Below are 27,988 nucleotides of genomic sequence, written 5' to 3' on the forward strand. Positions count from 1 at the left end.
TCCCGCTTTCCGGTGCATTACCAATTAAACTGTATGCGACACGATTAGTTCTCTGTTTTTGATCCTTATAGTCTTAAGCTTTAAGTAAGCTTTCGAGACAGTCCACTATGGTAGATATTTTAATTTGAGGAAGATTTCATGTGCCTTATACACTCATTCTAATTATGTTTTCATTTAATACTAAGTATGAAGCAATATTAGAACAACATAGAAGCTCAATTATTTAGCATCTACCGGGAAGCGGAATTCAAGTTCCAGCCAGTCATGTTTTCTGTATTCAAACACTGTCCCATACCTACTAATATTAAGAGTGAATACAGGGTGGCGCAGAGAAACGGGAACATATGTTCCATCTTGGCATACGGAAACCTTTGGAATGCTCAGTGTATCACGGCTTAAGGAAAAGTCAGAATTTCTTCTTCAATCTTCTGTGTCAGTTCAGCGATGGTAGCAGGACGTGTGTTGTACACTTCGGAGATATTTCCACCGATTCACCACATAAAGAAATTGGAAATACTGTTCAGGAAGGAGATCTTGAGAGGCCATGGAATATCACTCGCTTGCCCCTACTACTCCAATACTCCATCATTACTAAATTGTATAAAGCTTTCTCATGATGTTCGCATCAGTAGCGAACGAATGTCGTCAAAATTTCCCGTTTCCCTGCACCTCCCGATACATTAATTAACATATTTGTAGTAGCTTTTCATTTGAAACTGGGTTTTGGACAAGGAAAAAGCATTTACAAGAACCTTTTTACAGCCCCCTGACCCCATTGTATTAAAACGATTTATTCTCATTCAATAAACATTTCCAAGCGATGATATCGATTGTTTTTTCACAGCCTCAGATCTACGTTATCACGCAATAATGTGTACTTTTAATCCATTTCTTCACTTCAATAAATACCATTCAACTATTATAGTAGTATAAGGTTAAAATTTCGTTCGTGTTAATTAAAAATGCATTGCAATTCACACATCTTTATTTTACTCAACACAAACATGCTTCAAACAAATAACTTTGTTGTACTTCTCAAACCTCACAGTATTTACATTATAAATACGCATACTCAAAATTTATTCTAAATAAAAATTTATGTATGTACATTAGCGAATTTATGTTTTATTTTGTTTTTATTTGGAATGTACCTTTATTCATATTCTATAAATATTTCATTATTCTTTACAAAAGCAACCTTGAGAAAAAATCGCATCTGATCTCATACTCAGTAACCTGCCAATATGTATCAATTAATGTCCAATACTTTAAGAACATAGTTAATACTCGTAATTCAAGTATGAGAGAGACTCACGTATCACAGCTTCTTACAAGAATAAGTTAATATCTTGTTGTCATCGAGTTTTACTATCGTATTAATTGGAGGGTTATGCCTGAGTAAAAAATAAATAAATACAGACTTAATCTTTGGGATAGCGAGCCTTTATATGTGAGCGAGGAATATACTGGGCTCCGTCATAGTATTCAAAGAAGTCTTGAATAAGTGGATGTTCAATCTGAAATTTAGAAAAAGTATAAGAAACATGTTCGATAAACCTAGTGACGATGCAAAGTACAAGAAATCTATCCTAATTGTATTATCGGTTTATAGAAATTATTTTTCTAATATTTCACCTATTTGACAACATTGTTCACAACCTAAAGATGAGGTTTTAAAGGATATGGAGTCTAAAGTGGGAAAAGTCAGATACGATATTAATTGAAACAACACTAATTTTTCAGAACAAACAAAATCCTTAACGGTTTGCGAAAGGTATTATACCCATGTTTCATCATCATTTAGCGTATACAAAACGTATTATTAAATCCAAAAATAAGGAACCATTATGAGAAAACAAACAAATAATAATAATACAATACACTACTCCACAAAACTTACGCAACTCGAAGTAAATAGCAGAAAATAAAACAAGATCACTGCATCAAGTATAATCAAGACAAAGACGGTACATACGCACAATGCAACACAAATGAAGGGCAACAATACAGTTAGGATGCACAGGGTAGCCAGAAAGTTCAGAACCATGATACCTCTACATGTAAAACTGGACTGTGCGAGGGCATAGGCTGTCAATGTGGCGTATGATCATCACGAACAGATACACAGGCACGATATCTGGCCTCCATGCTCCATATCAGTGTTGACCAAGTCTTGCGGCAGATGGCGCCATTCTTTGAGGAGAGCTTATAGCAGTTCAGGAAGAGTGCGTGGTGGTGGCTTACGCTGCGCTATTCGCCGCACAAGACCATTCCACACATGCTCGATGGGATTCAAGTCCGGCGTGTATGCAAGCCATGCAATGCGCGCAATGTCTTCGCTTTCCAGATATTTGGATACCAGATGTGCACGGTATGGCCGGGCATTGCCATCCATAAACAAGAAGTCCAGACCAGATGCTTCTCGGAAACTGAGCAAATGTGTATGGAGAATTTCATCCCGATACCGTTGTGCAGTCAAAGTGCCATAATATGGAGATCCGTTTTCCCATCCAGCATGATCCCATCCCACACTATGATGGAACCACTGCCAACGGACGGCCGTTCAGCAATGAAGTTTCGGCGACAGCGTGTTCCTGGTTCTCTCCACACTGTGTCCGACCAGAATCAGACGATAGGCTGTATCGAGACTCATCGGAGAACATAACACGCGCCCACTTGTGTTTCCCCATGCAACATGTTCCTGACACCATTTTTAACGCGTACGTTTGTGCTCCCGTTTTAATCGCACACACAGAACAGGTTTCCTGGCATACAGTCTTGGTCTATTGAGCCGCCGACGAACAGTTCACGACTAACACGTTGCCCCGTCGCCTGAAAATCATTTGCCAGTTGAGAGAATGACACTTGACGGTCACGTCTATCAGCAATTGTGAGAAACCGGTCATAGGCGGCCGACGTCTTCCTCGGACGACCTCCTCCTGACGTCTACTGACTGTATGTCCATTTTGGAAGCAACTCCACAGCCTTGACACAACACTTTCGTTCACATTGAATTTCTGCGTCACGTCTACGGATCAGCCTAGTTCTTATCGTCCAATTAATTGCCCGCGGTCAACGTCACTCAAATGTTGTCCGTCAACCATTGCAAGGTGTCGACGCTTAATATCCCACACAGGAACCACCAACTCACTGCTTGCAGCAGACACAATTGGGCTGTCGTATGCGCTTTGTGGCCAAATCTGTTCACCGCGGTTGCGATGGTGCTACGCACGTGCTATAGCGGGCCCTCGCCTTGCCTGTGCGTCACTTCGTATGTGCATGCCTCCTACGAGTGTTTAGTGGGCCCTACACGTCACTTATCCCACGTTCTCTCGGGTTGCTTAAGTTTTGCGGAGCAGTGTAATAATAATAAAACAATGTGTCAGTCTATGGAAACATTTAAGATCATCAAGCCATATTTTACACCTGCCAGGATTTTTTTAAGTTCTCGGTTCAATTTTATTGATATGATGTATTTAATGAATAATTACCCAATAAAAGTAATCACAATGTTGGCATCAATGAATATCTAAAGAATTTTTACCTGTCATTGGTTTTTAGATACATTCTAGGCGTATCTTTATACGCCTGAATTCTAGGCGTATCAGTAAAAAAATCCTTAAGAGACTTGAGATAATATGTTGAAAGTGATGGTCATATTCAGAATTTTTTTTTTCTGGAGTCACTCAAAAGCGAATTAAAAAGTTAACTGCTTTTTTTGCTTGTATAATCTGTCAGGAAAGTAAATGTACACCTATTTTTCGAGTCTGGCATTCCTGCGCTCCATCCGTGGACAGTATGAGAATTAAATCAATCAAACGTTTACTGAGGGGCAAAAAGAAAATTTAATCTGAATAAGACATTGCAGAGGGGCACAAGGTGTGGATACGAATACTGCATAGTGTAAATAAAGGACGACACCGAAAGAGAAAGCCAGAAACAGCTGTTAAACTTAGAAAAAAAGAGTAAAAATTGTCGAAGTGGGGAACATAAAACACAAATACAACAAATACGCCGACAACTAAACATTCCCCATGCAATGATCTTGGTGTAGTGGTTAAGGTGCTGCCTCAAAAATGCAAAGGTCGCCAGTTCGAATCCCCGTCAAGGACATTTTTAAAAATTTTTGTTAATAATACATACAGCTCATGAGAGGGTAAAAGAGGTTGTATTTAGTTTTTCGTAGCAATTATTATTGGTAATGCTTAGTACTGATAATACTTTTTGTCTTTGCATATTGCTTTTATTCTTTTCTTTATTTCGAAAGAGAAGAATATCCGAACAAATGCCACCAAAATTTCTCTTATTTTGAATGTAAACGCCATTTGCAATTAGTGAAGAATAAAAATTGAACGTTCCGAAGTAGCTGCAAAAAGTAAAAAGAAAAACATGGAAGTGGACCATACTCATGGTTACTAAAAATACAATTTCTACGTGCCTTACATCTCCCGACCAAGTTTCTACGTTAGCAAGTAAGAGGCTTGTGTTTAGGTTAGGCTGGTCAATACGTTTTGCAAACGGACCCGGTTTGCAAAGTAAAAAAAAAAAAAAAAAAAAATAATAATTGCAACGTGCATTTGCACAAGCACCTCGACCACTGAACCGCGATCGCTACGCGGTAAACGATTCGTTTTTAGTCTGGTTACGTTAGGTTTCTTTCTCTCCGCTTACAAACTTGTATGTTATATTTCTTCGATTCCAAATGTCTTTCGTATTTCTTTTATGAAGTCGGCAAAGTTTACATTAATAACTTGAGTTGTTCTTAAACCGTTGGTTCACAAGTTTGTTTTTTTCTCCACACGAAACTACAAATATGACAGATTGAATTCTCATACTCTCTAAGTCTTTCAAAGCAGTCGCCATTACCTGGTCAAAGACTTATTTCCGCCACGATTCATATTAACCAAAATATTTTGCGGAAGCGGAACTTTCACTTTCCGGATTTCGGAAAATTATGGAATTCAGTTAAACTCCGGAATTCAGAAGAATTTCGGAACTCGGAAAGAATCCGGAATTTAGAAAATTCCCGAATTGGGAAAAAATCCGGATTTTTTCGAATTCCGGAATATTAACGAAATCAGAAATGTCTAAATTCAGGATTTTTCCGAATTGCGGAATTATTCCAAAATCGGAATTTTCCGAATTCCGGAATTTGTCCGGTTTTACTTCCGGGAGTAATAATTCCGGAATTGGCTATCCCTAGTTTATATACTACACAACCTTTCAGAACATTAAACTAGTAGCTGTCTACAAACAAACAAGTAATGCAAAGCATTTTGTATCCTGCAATACGTCATGTATCAAAATCCAACAGCAGTTTCAGTATCTAACCAGAAATTGCATGTATCTAGCTAATGGAAGCTGAAGTATGAAGAATTGTATTGTGTCTTATACAACCCTGCAAACCACTGAATATCTAAACGGCTTTCGTTAAATCCAAGTTGTAGTACTCACAGTTACATTCATTTGTGTCTATATTATCGTGTCACTAAAGCTTACTATATGATAGCGTTAGTAACTCTTCCTCTGCTCTCCCGTAAAGTTGTGATACGATCTACTACAGAATAAAGAACCAATTATCAATTTAACCAAGTTGTTGTATTACTACACATCTGCTTCCGCCTCTGTCAACTCTGGTCGATCTCATTGACGCGACATATTTGCTTTTTTATACCCCTTTCTTCGTTTACTGAACTAAACAGTAACTATTCTGAAATATACTACTGCGCATGCCTCGTAGATAAATATTTCTGATGCCAATAGTTTCCGTTTTGTGCAAGGAATGTTCTTTTTGTTATTCCCAGCATGACCCTTTTATTACATTATATGAAGAGCATGTAGGTCTAAATACCTCATGTATTACATAGAATGCAGGTTTAACTCTTCCAGCAAAGATGAAACATGTGATCATAGTATACAACCCATAGAAGTGATAGCTGGCAATACAGTGGTCGTGACCCCTAACGACACAGGTAGTGAGTGGTGCCCTCCCCGCTGGTCTATTGGCTAGCACGTGCGCGTTTGGTGTATGGTGTACCGGGTTCGATTCCCGGCGGGAGAGCATCTGTGATTTTTAACTGTCCTCGATGTTTCTGTGTTCGTGTCCCTGTCGTTATAAGTTATTAGAAAAAGCAAATTAAAGGAGTGAAGCAAGTAAAATTAGCAATAAGTAAGTTACTGAAACACATTCGGTGAGTCAGTTAAAAAAAAAGTGGACAAAGCACTGGCTTTCACGCTGTCTATGCGAGTTCGAATCTATCTCGGCTAGATTTTTTATCCATTTGAGAGAAAGTATTGTTTCTTTTCGCTACAGGTAATCACGTTTTTCGTATTTTTTGCTGTCGCTCACAGTTAAAGTAAGTGACTATTCTTATTCTTTCTACGAATGATGGATCTTCTCTTTGGCGTAATGAAAAGACGCTGTCGAATATTCTTCTTCTTCTTCTTCTACTATTACTACTACTACTACTACTACTACTACTACTACTACTACTACTACTAATAATAATAATAATAATAATAATAATAATAATAATAATAATAATATGAAATATTAGTAGCTAACTCGTGTGTATTTCGACAATGTAATTTTATATTATTATGTGGAAATAAGTAAGGCTGGCTGGCGGCCCCCCCCCCTATTTTTTCGATGCGCCTTATGGGTCCATGGTGTCCAACGTTGGTCCCATCCCACTATCACCTCCTGTTCTCTCGATATAAGTTATCGACATTTTGCCTAAAGAGGGCTCTGCCGTGGCCTCATGACTCCCCATGACAATGACTGTTCGTTCATTTTGCATTGAAATCGCTTATTTTTCTGAGTACTATGAGTGCATACTGTCCCATCACTCTACAGTTTCCCGTTCTCTCGATATAAATTGCCAATATTTTGTTTGTTAAGGGAGATATGGCGTTAGAATCACTACGTTTGAAGAAGAATTGAGGAAGATATTGCCTTGCCACAAACAACACCTATTATTATTATTATTATTATTATTATTATTATTTTGCTTACCACTAATGTTGCCTACCTTTATTTGCAATGCAATGTGTTACTAAAAAACAAATCAAATAACACTCCTCGCCATTCAGGCTCCCGAACTCGAAATACATGATTTACAGTTCTCTGTGTTAGGAGAAAACACATTTATTATATTATTTTTGCAAATAACACGTTTCACAAGTTACTTCACTTTCAATGTGTATTTCCATATCATCACTAATAAACATCTTGTTCCGATAGGAAAATAACCCCCTCCTGCAAAAAAAAAAAAAAAAAAAAAAGCCTGACCGTTTGCGAAAGGCCGTGAACCTTCTTTAGGCGATTAATCGGGTCCAATATTTCAATAAGTCCCTGCACACAAAAATTTCAGTAAAAGAGGAAAAGTTATTCAAACTTTCTGAATACCTATTTATGGGCGAAATTTGGTTCTCTTGGAACTTTTTAGAGTTTGAAGGGCCGCCATTTTGAACATTTTCATCTGATTATTCTGGTTAACGAACTCATCAAGATATTTCAAAAATTAATGTTTGTGCCAAGTTTCGTCTCAATCCACTGAAAACTAGGGTGGTTATGGCATTCACAAATAGCGTTATATATACAGATAGATAGATAAATAGACACACAGAGGGAGAGAGGAAAAGTGTTTTTCTCCCTTCTCGCACCTGTGGTGCGTCAGAGCTAAACCGGGCCCCTTTGCAAAACGTATTGACCAGCCTAACCTAAACACAAGCCTCTTACTTGCTAACGTAGAAACGTGGTTGGGAGGTGTAAGGCATGTAGAAATTGTATTTTTAGTAACCATGAGTATGGTCCACTTCCATGTTTTTCTTTTTACTTTTTGCAGCTACTTCGGAACGGTCAATTTTTATTCTTCACTAATTGCAAATGGCATTTACATTCAAAATAAGAGAAATTTTGGTGGTATTTGTTCGGATATTCTTCTCTTTCGAAATGAAGAAAAGAATAAAAGCAATACGCAAAGACAAAAAGTATTATCAGTACTAAACATTACCAATAATAATTGCTACGAAAAACTAAATACAACCTCTTTTACCCTCTCATGAGCTGTATGTATTATTAACAAAAATTTTTAAAAATGTCCTTGACGGGGACTCGAACTGGCGACCTTCGCAATTTTTAGGCCAGCACCTTGACCACTACACCAAGATCATGGCATGGGGAATGTTTGGTTGTCGGCGTATTTGTTGTATTTGTGTTTTATGTTTCCCACTTCGACAATTTTTACTCTTTTTTCTAAGTTTAACAGCTGTTTCTGGCTTTCTCTTTCGGTGTCGTCCTTTATGTACACTATGCACTATTCGTATTCACAGCTTGTGCCCCTCTGCAATGTCTTATTCAGATTAAACTTTTCATTTTGCCCCTCAGTAAACATTTGATTGATTTAATTCTCATACTCTCCACGGATGGAGCGCAGAAATGCCAGAATCGAAAAATAGGTGTACATTTACTTTCCTGACAGATAATACACTAATTTTCACTTGTGTTCTGTAGTAATGAATTAAGAAAAAATCCAGTTTGTTTTTATAACTTAAAAAAGCAGGGTTTGCCTGCCCCACTCTGTAGAAACATATTATTATGCTCAATATTTTAGTTTGTCGATATACAGACTTCATCAGTGGTATATTATGTAAGAGAAATTTTGGAGAGATTGAGGAATGAAGATATCATGTAATAATGATACCCAAAATGTTAATTTTACTACTCTATTTGGAAAACATTTTCTTCTAATCTTATTCAATCTTTCATTTCTTTTTTTTTTTTCCTCTTTGTATTCAAAGGTATCCTTTGTAATTTTTGAGTAAGTTACAGAAAAACACTTTCTACTACATATACTCTGAGGTTAGTATAACTCTTACTTTGAGGTTGTTTCTTTATAGCAAACTAGCAGCGTTCACCCCGCTTCGCTGCGGTCACCCCGGAACGCAATAAACTTTGTTACTTAGATAATTTTTACTTTTTCGCTTTCAAATTGCAGTAAATGTTAACATTATATCGCCTGTCATTTATGTTAACCCGCCGAGTGACACGGTCATGCGGGTTGCATATAAATACGTTTATTTTTACCTATGATGAAACAATAGCAAAGGATTTGTACGTATGGACACTTGAATGGTCAATTATCTCAAGACACTGGTAATTAAAAATTAAAGTGATATGATAAAAACCATCTAGGGTCCAAATCCTAATAACCCCCCAAAAATAAAAGAAATTGGTTCAGCCGTATTAGCGTGATGAGGGAACAAAGGTTTTGTACGTTCTCTTTTATAATATAGATAAACAAACTGCAACAAATAAGTAAACTTCCCGAAATGGTAATTTTCAAAAGGAACTAGACCGTTCATTGGAAAATTTTTAAGCGATCCGTTCTGAAGAAAAGTTCTGGAAACAGTCTTGAAAGAACACACTCAGTTTTCTATTTTATTAATTAATTAATCATTACTATTTGGAAGTAGACTACATAACTGCAACTCACTACATACCTGTGTATTTTTTTGTAACTCTAAATCTTCCTGAACAACATAGGCAGTAAAAGGCTCCAAATAATCTCGTACATCAACTAGAATTGCGTAATGGGGCCATTTTGCGGAAACCTAAAAAAATAAGGAAATCTAATTAGCATAATTGCTTGTTGCTTATAACATAATCAAGGATACGGTGAAATACCATTCTCATTTGAATGTTATGGAACTCTAGTGTCTGTAACATGTAACATTTTCTTAAAGAAAACCTATAACTTCAAAACCAGCGAAATACTCGAAAGAATTAAGTAGAGAGTGGAAACTTTTATCCTCTTTTTTTCAATCTTTATAAATGTTACTTAAAATCATTGCAAAACTTACGTACAATAGGTATCTTCAACCAAGACTCTGCAACTACACCGATTAGCTATATCTTATTTCATTCTTACTATTTTCACTGATATGGCAATAAGTACTTAAAACTATACTTGTATCAATAACAAGTTTCGATTTTCTTACTGTTGGGGATCAACAAAATAATATATTTAGCGAGGCATTCTTTCGAAATTATGTACATTCCAAATTACTCACCTTGTAACGTTCCTCAGTCAATATTTCGAGTAACACTTAGATATTCATACTCAAGGGCACACAATGGCTTAAATCCTTTTACTCAATACATTTTTTTTTAAAAAAAATAAAAGTATCAACAGTGGTAATTACGTAATTTTTTTTATACTTATGGTTAGTTGCCTTTCCCAATATATTACAAGTTACTCTTATTATACTACTTACCTGACAATACTGACAGTTGTCAGCGGAAATTCGACATTTGACATAATTTTTTTAAAACATCTATAATAATTTGAGGAGCAAAATCAGTACATTTTGAGTTAATTAATAGGATTGTTGTTCTTTAAGCAGCTTAAATTACAATGGTCTTAGTTCACAATAGAGTAAAAAGTTAAAAGATGAATTCCTGGAAGTATAGAGTAGTTGTACTGACGCAATTAGATAACTGATCAATTGTCTGAACTGCAGCTGTATTGAGTGCACTCATTGTCCTACGTAGAAATAATACATGCAGAAACATACTTCTTTGTTATTCTATTAGATGTAGTTGTAACAGTATTTGTTCATGAGTCATTCAGTCGGTTTTGACAGAAGGAAAGACAATACTGCAGTACCAACTGATCTGATTTCGCAGTTGTTTAGAAACTTATCTATTGTGATCAGTGGCATATTCTGAAAAAATCTGAACGTGTTTATGGCAGCTTATATAGGATAAAATGTTTACAATGCAACATTTCTCGATAGCCTACATATTATATTTTGATATTTTATAACGAATGAATAAATACTGTTTTCGCAATAATGTATCTACTATAAGTTGTAAATCAAGCAGTGTACCTGAAGCTATCAAGGCCGAACTCAGAAAATACATTTCGAACGATGTATGTTATTTATTTATTTATTTATTAAAAAAATGAAACTCACAATGCAGTTCTATACAGTGTGAATTTAAGAAATTTTTATGGGTTTCCTCTTGTAGCATCCTCTTTGGATGAGCCTTGAATATTTTAAATTCTTTATTCTCTCATCTACAGAATAAGATATCACAATTAACGTTATATTTTGAAGAGTCAAAAGAAACATAAAGGAAAATACAAATTTTGCCTCAAACTGACATCGCTCAAGAGGAAAACTGGATAACTATCACTGCACTCTCGTCGAAATGCGCACCCTAGGGGAAAATAGGTTTCAAATACTAGCCACAAACCTATTCTTCCCGTACGAAGAACGGACATTTTAACTAGTAAGACTTATACATAACTGGAATTTTGGAATTGCCACTCATTTTTCACAGATAATTAAGAAGTGGAATTCACTACACTTAACTAGTGGCGGTTCTTTGAGGAAAGTCGCATCAGTATACAAGAATTAAAAGATTAGGTAAGTTTATTCCCTTCATTTGAAGCGAAAAGACTAATTTGTAGCGATATAGCTTCCCTTACAAGCTGCAACAGCACTCAAATATTAATAAACAATATGCTACTGCTGTACGTTGTTTCAAAATAACAGGGGCAAATAGCTTCATGCGGACATTTCCATTAGGCCCTCTCACTATTCATGTAATTAAATCAGCCACAGGATTTTCGAACTTACCCTATCATTTTTGTGTGTACGAAGAATCCATGACTCCGACGCCTGCAAGACAAAAGAAAAAAATAAAAGTTTTGTATCGGAATAAAAAAAATTCTCAGACCTATAGTATTTATAATGTTATAGCTGCTGGTAGAGTGCTATGGTATACAAAAGGCCGGTCAACAGCTCCTGCCTATTGAATCACAAATGCCACATTTTCTAATAGTGTGAAATCAATTTTTCCCATATGTAGTATAGTTCTTAACATATAAACACTAAAATTTATTATTATTATTATTATTATTATTATTATTATTATTATTATTATTATTATTATTGCAGTAGCTGCACAGTAATGCCTAATGGGCAGAAAGTCAATTTTTAGGACCATGCCGAGACCGATTTCTTTCTTTTTTAACTTTTTTTTTATGACATGGTGAAGGAAGCGCTGTGGTAATTCACGTGAAGTTAAAGGATATGTACAGGGATGGTTGCATTGATGTCAGTAGCATCCATAAATTGTTTCGATAATTAACGTCCGGCGGAATAACCATTCATGACTAACCTAAAAAAGGAAAAACTCAACCAGCGGTAATGGACTCAAATTTGGTCAGGTTTGATGAAGTGATTCGAAACGATAAAGGTATCTCCTACGCTATCTAAGCTACCTAGGTACCTAAGCTACGATTGGAAGTAGGGATGGCCAGATCCGAATCTTTTTGAATCCGGATCCGAAATTTCGGATCTTGGATCCAGATCCGAAATTCCGTGTCAGAAAATTTGGGTGTTCCGAATCAGCAAAGTTTTCGAAATCATTGACAAAATGATTTTCAATCCTACGCTTAAAATAAGATTTTAAGACACTTGTGGCATATGATCGTGTGATGGCCTTATGTTCTTTTTATTCTTTCGATATTGGATTTTCGTGCCTTAATATGTCATAGTTACTCCAAATTAGATTGACTAACACTGTCGACTTTGATGAGAGCAATCTCACTGTTAGATTTGATTCTAGTGGAAACGTAGTAAATTTCGAGAAGGTAGTAAAATTTTTTTAAAGCAGTTGTCTTGATCGAAGTTTGTCCTTTTGAAACACTAGTCAAATGCTGGGATGAAACCTTAGTCGCAAGCCCAGGCTGCTTCCTTTCCTAATCCTTTCTGAGTTATTGCGGTCACTGAATGACGCCATTTCCTACTCGTGATGGGCTAGGCCATAGCTAATAGAATTGTCCATAAAATATAGATCAAATCAAATTAAGGAGCAACTTCCTTTTCTTGCTCTTGATGGGCTTTTTTTCTTTCTTTCTTTAAAAATACGTTTGTCTGTGACCGTACCACCCCAGTTAGTATTAAGAACTGTAGCAGAGAGAAAAGTTCTAAATGTCAATTAATGTATTAAAATTAACGTATTAATGTAGCTGTATGTGTATACAAAATACCATATGCAGCCTCGAGCAGTAACATGTATCTTTATAATTAGTAATCCACCAATATTTAATCTGAATAGGTTGTATAAGGGGCTTGATCATTGACGCAAACACATAGGCGGATCCAGGGGGAGGGCGAAGGGGCGTTTGCCCCTACTCTAGCGGCATCATTAACAGTGTACTTAAACTCTATCTCAGACTAGTTGATAGGAAATTAAGAAAACTCCTCTACTCTCTTCCTCTTTCTCGCTGCAAGAGGGGAAGGCAGGTATACCACCCCTGACGGAAGGAAACGTTTGAGACATTCAGTATTATTTAAAATCTAAATTTTCGACTCCACTACGCGCACGTTTTATGTCAATGTGAGGGAGTTCGCTGTTCCTTTTAGCTACTCTTAACCCACCAATCATTCACAATTGCAATTAATATGGTTATTTTATGAAAATGATATAGCATTGTTTTATGTATTTTATAAGCCTAATAAATATTGATTGGACCTTTTAAATAAAAGGTATAATAACAGTTTTTTTATATAAATCAAATTTATGGTGATTCTTTCATTTGATGTTAGAAATAATATATATATATATATATATATATATATATATTAAAAAGAACATTGTTCTATTCAACTCACTTCGTTACATTAAGTGAGTCCCACAACGACGAAATGAGAGTTCCTAGGGGCAGTAACATAGGCAGTGGACTGCTGGAGAAAGAGGAAACGCCAGTTTGGCAAGTAAAAATAACTAATAGGAAAATAGTATTAAAAATTGTTTTCAGTTGCTTTAATTTGAACCCCTATTAGATTATTTGGAATTGAATCGTATTATTTTTCCTTTTCGTGTATACAGTATGATAACTGTTTTCATGGAAAAGTAGTCGACACACTTTTTAGTTTTCTTGTCATATGTTGTTATATTTTTGTTGCCATATGTTACGGAGGAACGCGGGCTCAGTGGTAAATTACTTACTTCCGGTTCGATTCTTGGTCATATAAGTTCGTGGCTAACGACAGCGTTGGGAGATCCGGGTTCGATTTCCAGCGGGAGCTCATGTAGTTTGGATTCCACGTTAATTAGTAGGTCCCGTCTTACATAGCCTCGCTGCTAAAAGAGACGTTAAACTCAAAACCAACGACATCGTGTCAGTGAGTTTTCTCGGGGTTCTCCCTTTGCTGCCACTTTCTTCTTTCACCAGTTCTTCCTTGTAATTCATTTTCAATAATCATAGTCTCCTTCAATCTATGGCATGCGTGCGAGACGCTAACTAAAGATGTCCTTTTAATTTTTCATGCATATGTGGCTGTATTAACAAAAAAGAAACCTGATAAAATTATCGTGCCGACACAATAAATTGTGTACAGGGTCCAACCCTGCTATCAGTTGTCATGCGCGCTCGCGTAACAGACAAAGTCCGCTATTCCAATGTTTCTGCACACCCCGCTGTTTAAATTAATGAGCATACTTAAATTGAGTTGACAGTTATATGTTAACCCGTTTTGATTACTCTGTTTAATGTATTAAGAACCAAGAAGTACATACACGATAACATGAAAGTTTCAATCCGTTGTTTACACCTGTTGTTACAAAAATATCTACATATCAACGAATGGGGGCTTGTATTAGTAAAGGCAACAGCAACCCAGGCCCCGTCTGAAACAGTAGACACAGTAGACAGCTAGAAGATGAATGGTGGGGATATAAATTCCTATCAACTTGTCTGAGATAGACTGTAGTACTAATTTGTGGCAATTTCAGATCATCTAATTAATTCTTCACTGCTAGCATCTCCAACCGCTCCCCTAAAAGTCCATCCGCCCCTCCAGTTCTTCCTGGATCCACCCCTGCGCAAAGATAATATACAACTCATTCAAGAGTACATTTTGTTGGCTTTTTTTTTTAATTTTAATTTTAAAGGGTTGTCATTTCTCATGGCTACTTATGCAATTTTGTCCACAGGTATACATGCAATTTCCAGTCATTACGCAAATACATTTATATACTTACTCGCCTGCGACTAGTGGGGGCTTCGCCACCAGACCCCCGTTACTGCTCGGCCTACGATCTCGCACCACAAAAGCCTCTAATCATATTCAATTTAAAAAGAAATGTTTGAGGGATTCGCGCTCAGACCCTCTGATATCTCATTTGATCGGCTTACTGCCTCGTATCTCCGTCGTTTCTTCAATCTGCACCTCATGCTCATCTACGGAGAGCAACACTTCAGGCTCCATTATTATTGTTGGATGTCGTCCTTTTATGTGTTTTCACAACGCGCTGGTACTTCTTATATTTCGTATTTCGATTCTGCAATATTTGCAGGTGGCAGTTGCTTTTGATTTTTCACTTTGAAAGTTTCCAAATAGCACTCTTGCCCATTATGGATTATCTCTATCGTCGAACACAACCACATAGCACCAGGACGTAAAATAAAATGCCGTAGAATACAGTTCAGTTTAGAGTTGCCGTTGTTAATCCAGACAGTCAAATGAAAAACCATCCGGCAGTGCAAGACAAACAAATGACGATTAAGTATAGATCAGCTTCGCATTAACATTGCTACCAACACAAAGTTCAAAGGGTCTTTCCTAGTAAGATAGTGAAATCGGCCCTTGATTCAAATTGGGTTGCTATTGACCCAAAAGGTTGACCTTGACCTAAAACTACCTGAAAAAAAATTGACCCGCTAGCCCCTCCCCTTACCGAAATATCGTATCACACATGCTCAAAATTGAATATTTTTTTAAATTTTGGTGGGGGTGGTCGAAAAATTTTGAAAGTTTCACAGATTGTAGATACTATCTAGATGTAAACGTGCATTTTTTTTAGAACCATCGATGCGTATTTTCTTTATTTTATTTATTTATTTTTGAGTGTTGAAAATTTCAAGAAATTGTAGAAAATTTTTGGGGGGATACGTCCCTGATTTTTTTGGTTTAAAAAAATTTATTATCCCTTAAGTACAATATATATTTTTTCGGGGCCTGAAAGTGATGACAAGGTGTCAAAAAGAAACAAAACTGAAAACTAACATGGTTTTCGCACAGTTTCCCCACCATTTAGGGCCCTCAAGGAGACAGCCTCTTCAAACAATCCTTTGCCAGGGATCACAATTTTCCTTTCTCTTGCGTCCCTTCCGCTTCTGTCGTTCTTCGGCTGCTTCGATTGTGTCCATTTCGGAATAGAAACACCAAATATATCTCCATAACAGTGCTTACACTTCAACCGACTCTTGCACAACAAAGTTACACATACCTCGCGCCGTCTCCTCGTATCTTCACTGGCCGCACACAGTGGCGCTCTCTACCGCGAGCTGTGTGCAACTTTGTTGTCCAAGAGTCGTTTGAAGTGGAAGCAATGTTACGGAGATATATTTGGTGTTTCTGTTCCGAAATGGACACAATCGAAGCAGCCGAAAAACAACAGAAGCGGAAGGGACACACGAGAAAGGAAAATTGTGAACTTTGGCAAAGGATTGTTTGAAGGGGCCCTCACCTTGAAGGCCCTAAAAATGGTGGAAAAACTGTGCGAAAACATTTGTTTTCAGTTTATTTCTTTTTGACAATGTTGCCATTACTTTCAGGCCCCGAAAAAATACATGTTGTACCTAAGAGTATAACAAATTTTTTAACCAAAAAATCGGGAACGTGTCCCTCCCAAAAAGTTTTCTATATTTTTTTGAAATTTTCAACACGCAAAAAAAAATAAAGAAAATACGCATCGATGGTTTTGAAAAAAATTGCACATTTACATCTATATAGTATCTACAATCTGTGAAACTTTCAAAATTTTTCGAGCACCCCCCACTAAAATTAAAAAAAAATGTTGAGCATGTATGATACGATAATTCGGTAAGCGGAGTGAGGAGGGATCATTTTTTTTTTCAGGTAGTTTTAGGTCAAGGGTAACCTTTTGGGTCAATAGCGACCCAATTTGGATCAAGGGCCGACTTCAGTATCTTACTAGGAAAGACCCTTTCTGTTACGTACGACCCACGTAGTTTTATAGAAACGGGAAAGTACCTACTGTGTGTTTCTTCTAAGATTAGTAAACATTTTTTTTTTTTTTTTTGAAATGACGTAAGTCGCATGTCACAAAACAGTAAGTTAGCAAACAAGAGTGGCCAACCCAAGGAGAGCAACGCCGACAAACAAAAATTTAATGATTACTTACCTTTCCCGAAAACTCGTATGTAATTTAATACATATACACAAAAAAAAAAGTCAACGAATAGTGTTGCACCCGAAACGAGACGAGACATCCACAAAATGTTGGAATTTAACACAGCTTTGAAATTTTAATTTAGAACCTACTCAGTATTAAACAAAATAAATAAATAAATAAAATAAAAAATAAACGTGATATTATTTTCTCACCGACCCACTTTCAAGAATACTTTCTTCTTTAATGATTTTAATTAGTACTTTCTTGAATGGATTGTAGGATGTTCGCTTAAACATTGCCATTCACGTTAGTTCGTTACTTATATAGGCTTAAATGTTTTTAAAAAATGAAGCACTATTGTTCGAAGATTTTAAGGCACTTCTCTCCAGGAGTGTACATTTCATTAAGTTTATTGTCAGTTAAGAGCAGACATACAACAGAAGTAACGGATAATTACCATGAATAACGAACACAGGACAACGCCATCTAATAAACATTGTTTTTAAGCAAATGGACAGCTCTGCAACGGTTTATTTTATACATATAAATATTTTAGTTCTGGGTCTGAATCTAAGGCCTAAAATATTCAAAACAAGAGTCCGAATTCGAACTTCGAAATTTCGGACCTGGATCCAGGAACCGGATATCCGGATCCAAGATACTAAATTTCGGATCCGGATCTTATAGGATCCGTCTGGCCATCCCTAATTGGAAGTTACATTGTTCCGAAGGGAGTTACATTGTTCCAAATTCATATGTTTACAGAAGGATATTCGCCAAATAGGTTTCCAAGCTCTTTACAAATGATATGATGATTCCACGAAAAAACTTGCCAGAACCTTCTGAAGGCAGTTGCAAATTACAAGGATGACTTCTTTAACGGTATTGTTACAGATGAAACGTGAATATATTTCTACGATCATTACTCTAAACAAGAGTCTATGAATCGTCCCTAGCAGCAAAGAAACCCAGACATCCCAGATGAAGCGCAACAATTATGATCACCACGTCTGTACTAAAATGGAATGTTTTTGTAGATTACACAGAGAAAGGTATGACATTAAAAAACGAAATTATTTAACACTATAAACTGAATAAAGCAGCGAAAAAGAAAAGAAATTACAGAAAGATAACGTCGGATCCCACATTGCCCACCTTACATAGACCAAAATTGCTAAACTCAGGTGGACAATCATACCTCACCTACCATACAATCCAGACATAGCTTCTTCCAATTTTGGTTGTGTTTGCAAACCATAAGAGACCTCTTCGAGGCAAGCGATTCAGCTCAGCTCTTGAATTCAGAACAACTATACAAATTTTGCTTTATTCCAAGGCATCCAATTTTTTCAGGTGTGAAAAGAAAGGTGGGAAAATGCATTAAAAATGAAGGTGGGTATATCGAGAGATCACAATTTAAAGACAAAATAAACTTGGGTATCTCTATGTTAGCGTCTTATTTGAAAACAGTCATTACTTACTGACTGATGTTCTATATCACAATACCGGTCATAGCCATGGAGAACAATTTTAAAGTACAAAAATAAATCCTGATATTTAATTGCTTTTCCGTCATTTACACATTAAAAAAAAAAGTATTTTGGAAACCTGTTTCCACTAAGACAAAAAATTGAATGGAAAATGATCTAGCACTGGGAAGAAAAGCTCCTTATATTCTCTAGTATGTATAAGATGAACTTAATTTTTTTTTCTACGAATTATCAGCAACAGTTTCTTATGCTGTACCAAGAATAATTTCTGTAGTAATAGTTTGGCAGCGAGAATAGAAAAACAATTCTATTGCTAGGCAAAGTTGTCATTATGTAATCTTGCAGTTACAAATAGAAACGGGTGCACCGGCGTCTCTGGTATTCTAAAATTGAGAAGACTAAAACATAGAATATTTGTAGACCGCAATTAAATCTGTTTCAAAATCATGAAGAACATGGGAAAAAAACATGAATTAAGAGCCAGTTGCTACCGCTACCAATTTAATTCTTCATAAGTTCTCTCTATTCCTATGTTTTGGTTGGTTGGAGTTCAGTGTCTCTTTCAGCACTGAGACTATATGATGCATGCACACATGGAATTCGAACCACGTGAGTTCCCACTGGGAACTGAACCCGGATCTCCCACGCTGAACATGCGCAAGCTAATTAAAATATTTAATGCACTCCTACTGGCAATCGAACTCGGGGACAACGTGCACGTAAGCGTGTGCGCTAGCCACTAGAGGGAGGGCTATTTCCATGTTTTATTACAGGCTATATTTTATATATATATATATATATATATATATATATATATATATATATATAAATAATGCAAAAATTATTTTGTTCGCAAAATATAGAATTACAATGCTGCTGTCAAGGTTATCGAGGTAAACTCTTTGAAACACAATAGTCGAGATGCACATGTTTTGTACAGATATTTATCGTTGATCGACAGAAGTTTATATGAAACATCTTATGTAAGGACTAAAAATCTAAAGTTGAATACGGGAAAGGAAATCTGGATATGGACTGGAATATTATGTATACAAAATTTATGAACAATAATTATATGCACGAAGGATATTTTTTTTTTTTTTACAAATTACTTCAAAAATTTTATCACAACACAAATTTTGTCAGTGCGCGTATTTTCTTCAATGGTAGTTGGAAATTACATTCAAAGGAAAATCTACCTGTCGTGGTGGATAAGCAATCTTTTGCAGCCAGGAATTTTGCGTGATTATGAGTATACACATTTGCTAATATTATTTTTACCAATTTATTTGTATTATTTTACTGTTTACTGTACACTGTTAGTGTTCGTGTATTATTATGAATGTTAATTACTAACAACACTGATAATTTTATTAAACTTTCTAAGTTAAAGCTACCTGCTAGCAGCTATTCTTATAAACTAACAAAATCATGCTTTTCAATTTTATAAACTTGTGTTATTTAATCAAGCACTAGAAAAAAGTGTAGGAATAATTTCGCAAACCCAAGAGGTCCGGAAAAAGAACAAGGAATTCAGTGTTGTAACTTGTGTTTGTTAGGGCAACTTCCCCCCATTTAAGCTCCACGCCATTCGAGAGAGCCAACTTCAAGGCAAAACTTTCTTTCTTCATACGATACGCTACGAACATGAATGTATAAACGAAGCATGGAATAATCTCAACAGATTTACAAAATAAAATTTTAAAAGATCTGGGTCCATTTCAGTAAAATGTCTACTATTAAGGCCTCCCAAAAATAATATACATTTCTTAAGATTTTAAGTTGTGTCAAATATTGTTCAATCAATTTAACTAGTTAAGCCTGAAATGGGCCTATTGTACCATTTTCAAAATAACCAAAAATAATTTAAGATGCTGTTGCTAGCTCCTCATTTAAACAAAACATATTTCTCTGAGATGAAGCATAAGTGTCTAAACCCTACTTCAGTAAAACTCCAACTGGAGCTCTTAGAAGTAACAAAAATGTTTATAAAAGTTTTGAATTCAAGGGGCCCAAATTTCAAATTTTTTCCAGAGAGCACCACTTGATATTTTCCTAGGAAGGGACAAATATTAATGCTTCCTCCTTCCCTTAAGAATAGTTCCCAGTTACGACGCTGAAAGAATTGTTAAAAATATGAACGATATTAGTTCCGACCACTACCTCGGAACATTCTTTGTAAGTACTAAATTTATCGTAACACCCTTGGTTTGAGTTCACTGGCCCTTATTATAGCTTTTCACCTTGTATTTTGTCTTTCTTATATCACTTTTATCTCATTTCTGTCCTTCCTACGTCAAATATAAGGTGAAATTAGTGCAAAACTATGGAGCTGCAGGCACCACTAATTTTCAAATATTTCTAAAAAGCTTAAGCATAGATTTTCCATACTTTCAAAATTTTTCGAAAGTGCTGTGACATTCACTCAATCCAGTTAAGAATTATACTGATGATATATTATTTTAAATATTAAAAGTAAGTAAATAAATTAAAAATGAACTTACCTTAGCTTCTAAATCCCATCCAATAATAACACCGCGATATCCCAAAGTACGATGTCTAACGACTTGCCCTACACGAAAACGAAGATGCGGAGGACGGACTTTTCTTACTTCAGCAGACGTTGCGAAATACCCTTTCTTTTCCCTAAACTGGTAAATTTCACGAGCGGGTGATTCTTCTTTTAAATAAAACTTTTTGAAAGGTTCCGTGGGACTTGGAGAATCTGGAAAAAGAAACGAAAATAAACTGTTGATGTGCAACGTACGAGGAAGTCCATTAAAATAGAAAAATTCTACCTAATGTAAGTACTTAAACAATCGAAACCAAAAGCAGTATTACATACAACAGTGCAAATTATAAGCCAATATTTCATTCTCGGGTGGAAAATAGTTACGAAAGGAAAAGCAAAATAAATTAAACAACTAAGTTCTTGATTATTCACCAAACTTTCAACCCACGACAGAGATTTTCTTGTGACTTCAATCTAGTAATGTTCCTCGTTACTTTTTCGAATGACCCTCGGTCTCATATCTTCAGGGGATCTAACTAACTCTATTATGGACTATCGAACTACAACGTTCAATACTGCAATTCATAAAAACCTTCCATCGAGTTCTGTCATTGGCCAACTAGATGATCCAGTTTCCATTTTGTATTTAGGGGCACACAATGGCTTTTTTTTTTTCTCCTTTCTTCAAAATACGATCTTCACATTAGTTTTATGCCTCAACAGTAGTAAATTTATGAATATGGCGTAAAATTTTATCGATACTTATGATCGCCTACCTTTCCCAATAGTTCTAGATTGCTATTGTTATCTTTCTATATAACAATATATGTATGCAGTCTAATGTTAGTGCATTAACTATGTAACGGGCTCTTTTCCATCACACTAAAACGTATTTTCCAGTTACTACTTGTTTTCCCTATAATAAAGCTGAAACGGCTGTTGTGCAAGTCTTTCCCTTCATCCAGTTTACTGAGGGGCTGACTAGCTGTGAGTAACCTACGTATAGCGAAAAAATGGGGACAGAGAGCGAGTTTAAAGGAATAAGAAAGCTTATGTAACTTTCCTTTATCTCAGAATGAGGAAAAGAGGGAACCAATCAACGGAATGAATTATTAATGATTTGTATTTTGCGGAGAGCTATCAGCCAATCGTAAGAAAGAGAACTCGTTGGCGGTAAAAAGAGTTGAGTGGACTAGCGCACCTAACCATGAAATAATGAAAGACAAAGTGACTCTCCACTAGGTGAAATTATTCTTATATTGTTGGTGGTGAAACAGACTGCAAATTGTCTGGACAATGTAGCTTACGAATTAGTGACGATGTCAGGCCTTGGAGCGAGAGTAGTGAGCATTACGTTTTACATTATTTAGATTTAAAACTACCCATTTGCTACAACTTTCTTCTCTTTCCATTTTTCGTACCTTTACTCATACAGTACTAGCAAAATCTTAAAAACCTTAGTGGGTGGTGATATCCTCTTATTAGTGACAGTGTAACTTATGTTCAACGACGTTGCCATAGCTTTGGTTCCCATTACACTGTGATTAATGACTTACACATGTGGGTTCTTTCTTTCTATACAGAGAAGGGGGAAATGAACAAACACTGACCTACTTGCCTGCATGTATAGATCATTCGTCCTCAATGGAAGAAGAAATATTATATTGAAAGCAGGTTGAAAGTGTCAAATAACAAAGCAACATCAAGCACTCGGAGTTTCCAGACTACTTTTTTCTTCCCCAAAACATTTGAGACATTCCATTTTTTATTCATGTGGCGGAAAACATCAGCCTTTGCTCACCTCCTATTCTCGCCGAGAGCTGTCGTCCAGTTCGAATTTTGTTGGCAACACCGAATTTCGGAGAACAAATCTGTTTCACTACCATGTAGTGGGAGGAGAAGGCTAATAGGCCAATTTTCTATACCACCACTAAGACTTTTAAGATTCTTCCTAAAGAGTAACGAAGTTAGTTATGATTAGGGATCTGGCAAAATGTACATCATATCAAAGGAATTCTCGACAATCAACGTTTCATGCTATGTCCCATATTGATAATTTGAAAATCTGGCAGTGCCAGAAACCTAAAAGCTTACTTACCACGTTTAAACCAGGAGAGAAGGCTCAGGCAGCGTTTCTTCCATGGTTCATACTGTAACCACGATCTATGAAAATGTTGGATCTCACTCACAAGATTGAAAACTGCCTGCGATCTTGCTTCTTTACTTCCATAGTTTCTTGACAGAAGATACTGCGCCGGTACACACAATATTAAAAGGCCTATTTGTAATACTTCTCGCTGCGTCAGTGGCATGGCATCACTTTCACGTAGTAATCATAAGAGCTACACAAGACTAAAAAGGAGACAAAACCAAAAATCACATTTTCTTCCTCTATATTACAAATACGTACAGTAATACACAATAAAAAAAAAAAAAAAAAAAAAAATCCACCTGGGCCCATATGGGTTTTTTCGGGTTTAATGAGTTTTTTCGAGTTTAATTGTTTGCTTTTTTCGAAATATATCAATGTTTATGTGTTAAAATGTGATTTATATTTCAAGATCGTTCTTGCCCAAAATAGCAACAATTTTCTAATCACTGGTGTTTTGAATAAATGACCGCCAATTTGAAATTTTACAATAGATCGCCAAGAAAATCTATACAGGAAGTTTAGAATGTCTCGTGCTTTTACTCTAAAAATATCAAAATAAAAGTCTGAAAATTGCACCCTGTAGCGTGGATATCCACTATTTTGAAATTTTACGTTGGATCGCCGCCAAAACATATACAGCTAATTTACAGTTTCTCGTGCTTCTACTCTGAAAATTTAAACTCAAAAGACCAAAAATTACGCTTTGTAGCGTAGATACCACCTATTTTTTATTGAAAAAAGCCCGCCATTTTCAAATTTTACGTTGATATGACCCCAAAATCTATACAAAAAATTTAGAGCGTCTCATTTTTGTACCCTGAAAATTTGAACTTAAAAGACCGAAAGTTGTACCGTGCAGTGTGTGTGTGGTACAAGTAGACAAACGAACAAATGTAGATCTAATTATACCAAAAGCCTCAGTGACGTTCACCAAATACGAATACCAAATATATTAATTTAAAACAGAGGTATAATTTGTGTTTTATATAATAAATGTTTCAAAATGTCTTACACATTGATCAGCCAGAACATTATGACAACCTATCTAGTAAGTCGGGCAGGGCGAAGCTGGTGGGCCTCACGATAGAGTGGGGAGCGTCCGAAGGGAGCAGGCGCATCAGCGACGATAGGTATGCCCATAAGCAAGATAGTGAAAACATGTGGGTTTTGACACAGTGATACGAATTTCAATAGCACTTGTCATGGTTTCATACTAGTAACGCTCCACTTGTAAACATAAAATGCAACTTCTGTACACTGTGAAGAAATACACCGCCGGTGGAAAATAGTATCTAAGAGCGTTTGCACACGTCCCCGGTAATGCCGGTTCCAGTTCCGACAATGCCGGCGCTGGTAGCTTGCACACGCTTTCCGACCCGGAAAAAAAGTCGGTGGAACTCCCTGGACGGTCAAATGCCGCCGACAATGTCGGTGTCGACTCCGGGTTTTGTCGGCGGCAATGGTTTTTTATGCGTGTATGCACACGCAGCCGGTAATGCCGGACCCGGCTTGCTGATAGGTTTCTTCAATCTAGCTACAGCGAGTGACTGACAAGGCGTTGTGTATTCTTGTTTCTTTTCCTGTATTTGGATTTTTTGTTTACTTCAGTTTTTTCTGTTATTTTCTATTTTTCACATGTATAATGAAGAATGAAATAATCAAAATGGCTGTGAGATACCACAAATATAACGGCTTAATATTTGCATAAATTCTCAACAAGGGAAATCCGGATCTTGTTTGAATTACCCAACTACGGCACCGTGGAAAGTATATGTATGTATACGGCACAGATGTATGTACGTATATTAATTTATTACCTTCTATAGCCGAAACTCACTTAAACGATTTAAACAAAGGGGTCGTTGGACAAGGGCGCCGATCCTGGAAGGGGGGGGGCGAGGGGGCCTGGGACCCCCTAAAGCTCATGTGCCCCCCCCCAACATTGTATTTATGAATATACAATATTTGGCATAATTTGAATGCCCCTTAAATTTACAGAGAAATTGGCGCCCTTGTCGTTGGATTCGTTTTGATAGAGACTATGTCTTAGCATATATGAAGTCATAATTTAAAAAGTCAACATGGCGGAAGTAAACAAAATGGACATACGAAGGAATTATAAATCTAGGGTAGTTGCCCAGTGTTTATCCTGTTAACTATGCAACCCAGTATGCAGGGTATGAATAACCTTCACAATAAGAAAACAAGGGTTTAAATCTCCATCATAATCGAAGAAGTAGGCATTCCCAAGCATTGCATATAAAATTAAAGTAAATAAAAACTAAAACACAACTAAAGCACAAACAGAACAAGAAAATTTCCAGTCTTGTGGTTGCATGCTGCTTTACTCTATAGATCATAATAAAAATATTAATGTACTCTGTGTCTAGCCTGGCATTTGTTCCATAGAACGATTGTGGACTGAGTGAACAGGCAATCGCAATGCCGTGATCTCAGCCTGTTTCAATTTCAAGAAATTTAAAGAAATGTTAAAATTATGGCAACAAAAGTGAAAAAAAAGAGAAAAAGAAATCAAAAGAAGGCCATATGCCTCAATCTACAAACTACTTCTCGGCACCGGCATTACAGGGATATGTGTGCAAAGCAGCACCGACATTGCCGGCCGCGTGTGCAAAGCAGCCCCGGTTCCGGCATTGCCCGGGACGTGTGCAGACGCTGTAACAGTCATCTTTCATATGCACTCAGTTATTTTATCCGTCATGAAGCACTTGTAATGATTTTACAATAATAATATCACACTTGTAAACCTAAAATAGCGCTGTATTACTTTGCATTTAATTCTTCCACCTGCAGAAATTTGTCAGTTATAAACATGTCTTTTCTTGCAATTTTATCAGTAAATCTTCCAAAATGTGGTGTGCCAAAAATAAACCAGCACGTTTTCTACTGCACGAAAATTATAAATATTTGTATTACGAATTTCACATATTATTATTTGTGATCTACATATGCTAGCTTTTTTCGTAATGAATTAGCTCCTGTATTGAATATACGAGCGTGACGCGTATATAACTAATTTCGAGATGCAGACAAAACACATTAAGATGCAACTAACATCACATATTATAGCGTCATACTTAGCTTTATCTTTTTATGATGAAGTGTGAACCGTTCTTTTAACTTTTACCGTACACTACTTGTCGGGAAAACTACAGTCACTTTCGTTACTCAGACACAATGAAAGTTCTAATACTACATAAATCTTGGTTAGTTCTTGTTCCGTTCAGTCCATTTTGCGTGCAGTTGTACTATACGGATTCATAGTATTGTTGTAGTACTAGCAGGAGTAGGAGTAGGAACGGGTTACAAGCCCCGCAAGGATTGGTTGGTTTGCGTTCTCGACATAAAATGGGCAAATTTAAGACTTGCCCAATTTTTTCGGTACATTTTACTATCTGTGGATCCGTATAGTAAAACTGCACCTCATGGTGTCCACTGCAGCCCTCTCTTCACCCGCTAGGCGCAATTTCAAGTTAGTGTATTACTGTAGTGTGCTCATTTGAACGTTGGCGGGAGAGAAAAATACTTTTAGTTTACGTCAGAAAAATGTAAAATACCACTATTGTTTGCGTTGTATTTTCCACCAAAACACTGTTTTTCCATAAGAAATCTGTACCTTCTTTCGAGAGACTGACTGAACTTTACAGGACTGACGCGACGAGTTCCGAGTTTAAGGCAAGAAGATTTGTAAGGTTTGGTATCTTCATTAGCACCACTATTACTATTACTATGCTGATGAAAAAACATTACGTGGTGAAACTGGAATGGATGAGTTTTTAATCTCATCGTAAACACAAAACATGAAGTTAAAAAATGTAGAGCCACGTTATGATTATGTGTGGGGAAGGCGCGAACTATAATGTGATATTAAATTACCATCATCCGTGTCAATTTTACAATTAAAATAATACACATTTGCAAGAAAATAACTAGCACTGTGACCAAAATGCCAGAAAACCATTAATTTTATTCGGCTAAAGACAATCCAATTCCCCTTATTCGGAGTAGTAACGGAAGATTACAACATAGAATTGAGAAGAAATAGTAGACAAATAGTCATAGTTTCAAAACTAGAATATAGTTATCACCTAGCCCTACTTAAATATGACGTAAACAAATTGTTAGAAACTAACTAGTAGCCAGTTTCGAAATGCCAAAACATTTTGCCGACAACAAAATTACATGACCAGTGATCACATTAATTTAAGCATGAACCGCTCACCAACCATCATTCATTGCTAGTACTACACAATTATTATCATTACTCTTACAATCTGCTTACCATAACGTACAACTTCCGTTGAAAGATTATTTCACAAATGTATTGTAACCATACTCACTAGAACCAATTGCGGACATCCAGAAAACACACGCACTCAACAAATTCAGTTGTCTCATGATCATTATTACCAGGTACAATTATATTATAGTTATCAATGAAAGCAGAAATACGGAAGGTAATTATTAAAGTTGACACGTTAAATTATTCGAACTATCCTGCTGAGTAAGAGAGCTACGCGCAGATTCTTTATATACGTACAGAACGTTATATATATATTTTCGAATTATAATTTAAAGTTAAATTTAACAGT

The 27,988-nt window shown here is 36.3% G+C and overlaps 1 protein-coding gene across 3 annotated transcripts; it reads right to left on the bottom strand.

Moving 5' to 3' along the window:
- Positions 1-967: 967 nt before the first annotated feature.
- LOC145663061 (uncharacterized) lies at positions 968-27,880 on the bottom strand. Of its 3 annotated transcripts, none has more exons than XM_081729238.1 (6): positions 27,737-27,880; positions 23,322-23,575; positions 21,216-21,436; positions 11,650-11,691; positions 9,505-9,615; positions 968-1,517 (listed from the first exon to the last, which is right to left on the bottom strand). In XM_081729238.1, the coding sequence occupies exons 2-6, from the start codon at positions 23,533-23,535 to the stop codon at positions 1,422-1,424; spliced, it is 684 nt and encodes a 227-aa protein (XP_081585364.1). In that variant the 5' UTR covers positions 23,536-23,575; positions 27,737-27,880; the 3' UTR covers positions 968-1,421. The 3 variants fall into 3 exon arrangements, with proteins under 3 accessions (XP_081585364.1, XP_081585353.1, XP_081585374.1); XM_081729227.1 differs by having other exon boundaries at positions 27,679-27,836; XM_081729248.1 differs by lacking the exon at positions 27,737-27,880 and adding an exon at positions 27,013-27,143.
- Positions 27,881-27,988: the final 108 nt, after the last annotated feature.

The sequence above is a fragment of the Thermobia domestica genome, chromosome 1, assembly GCF_964235325.1.
Source record: "Thermobia domestica chromosome 1, izTheDome1.hap1.1, whole genome shotgun sequence".
In the NCBI taxonomy this organism is placed as follows: Eukaryota; Metazoa; Arthropoda; class Insecta; order Zygentoma; family Lepismatidae; genus Thermobia; species Thermobia domestica.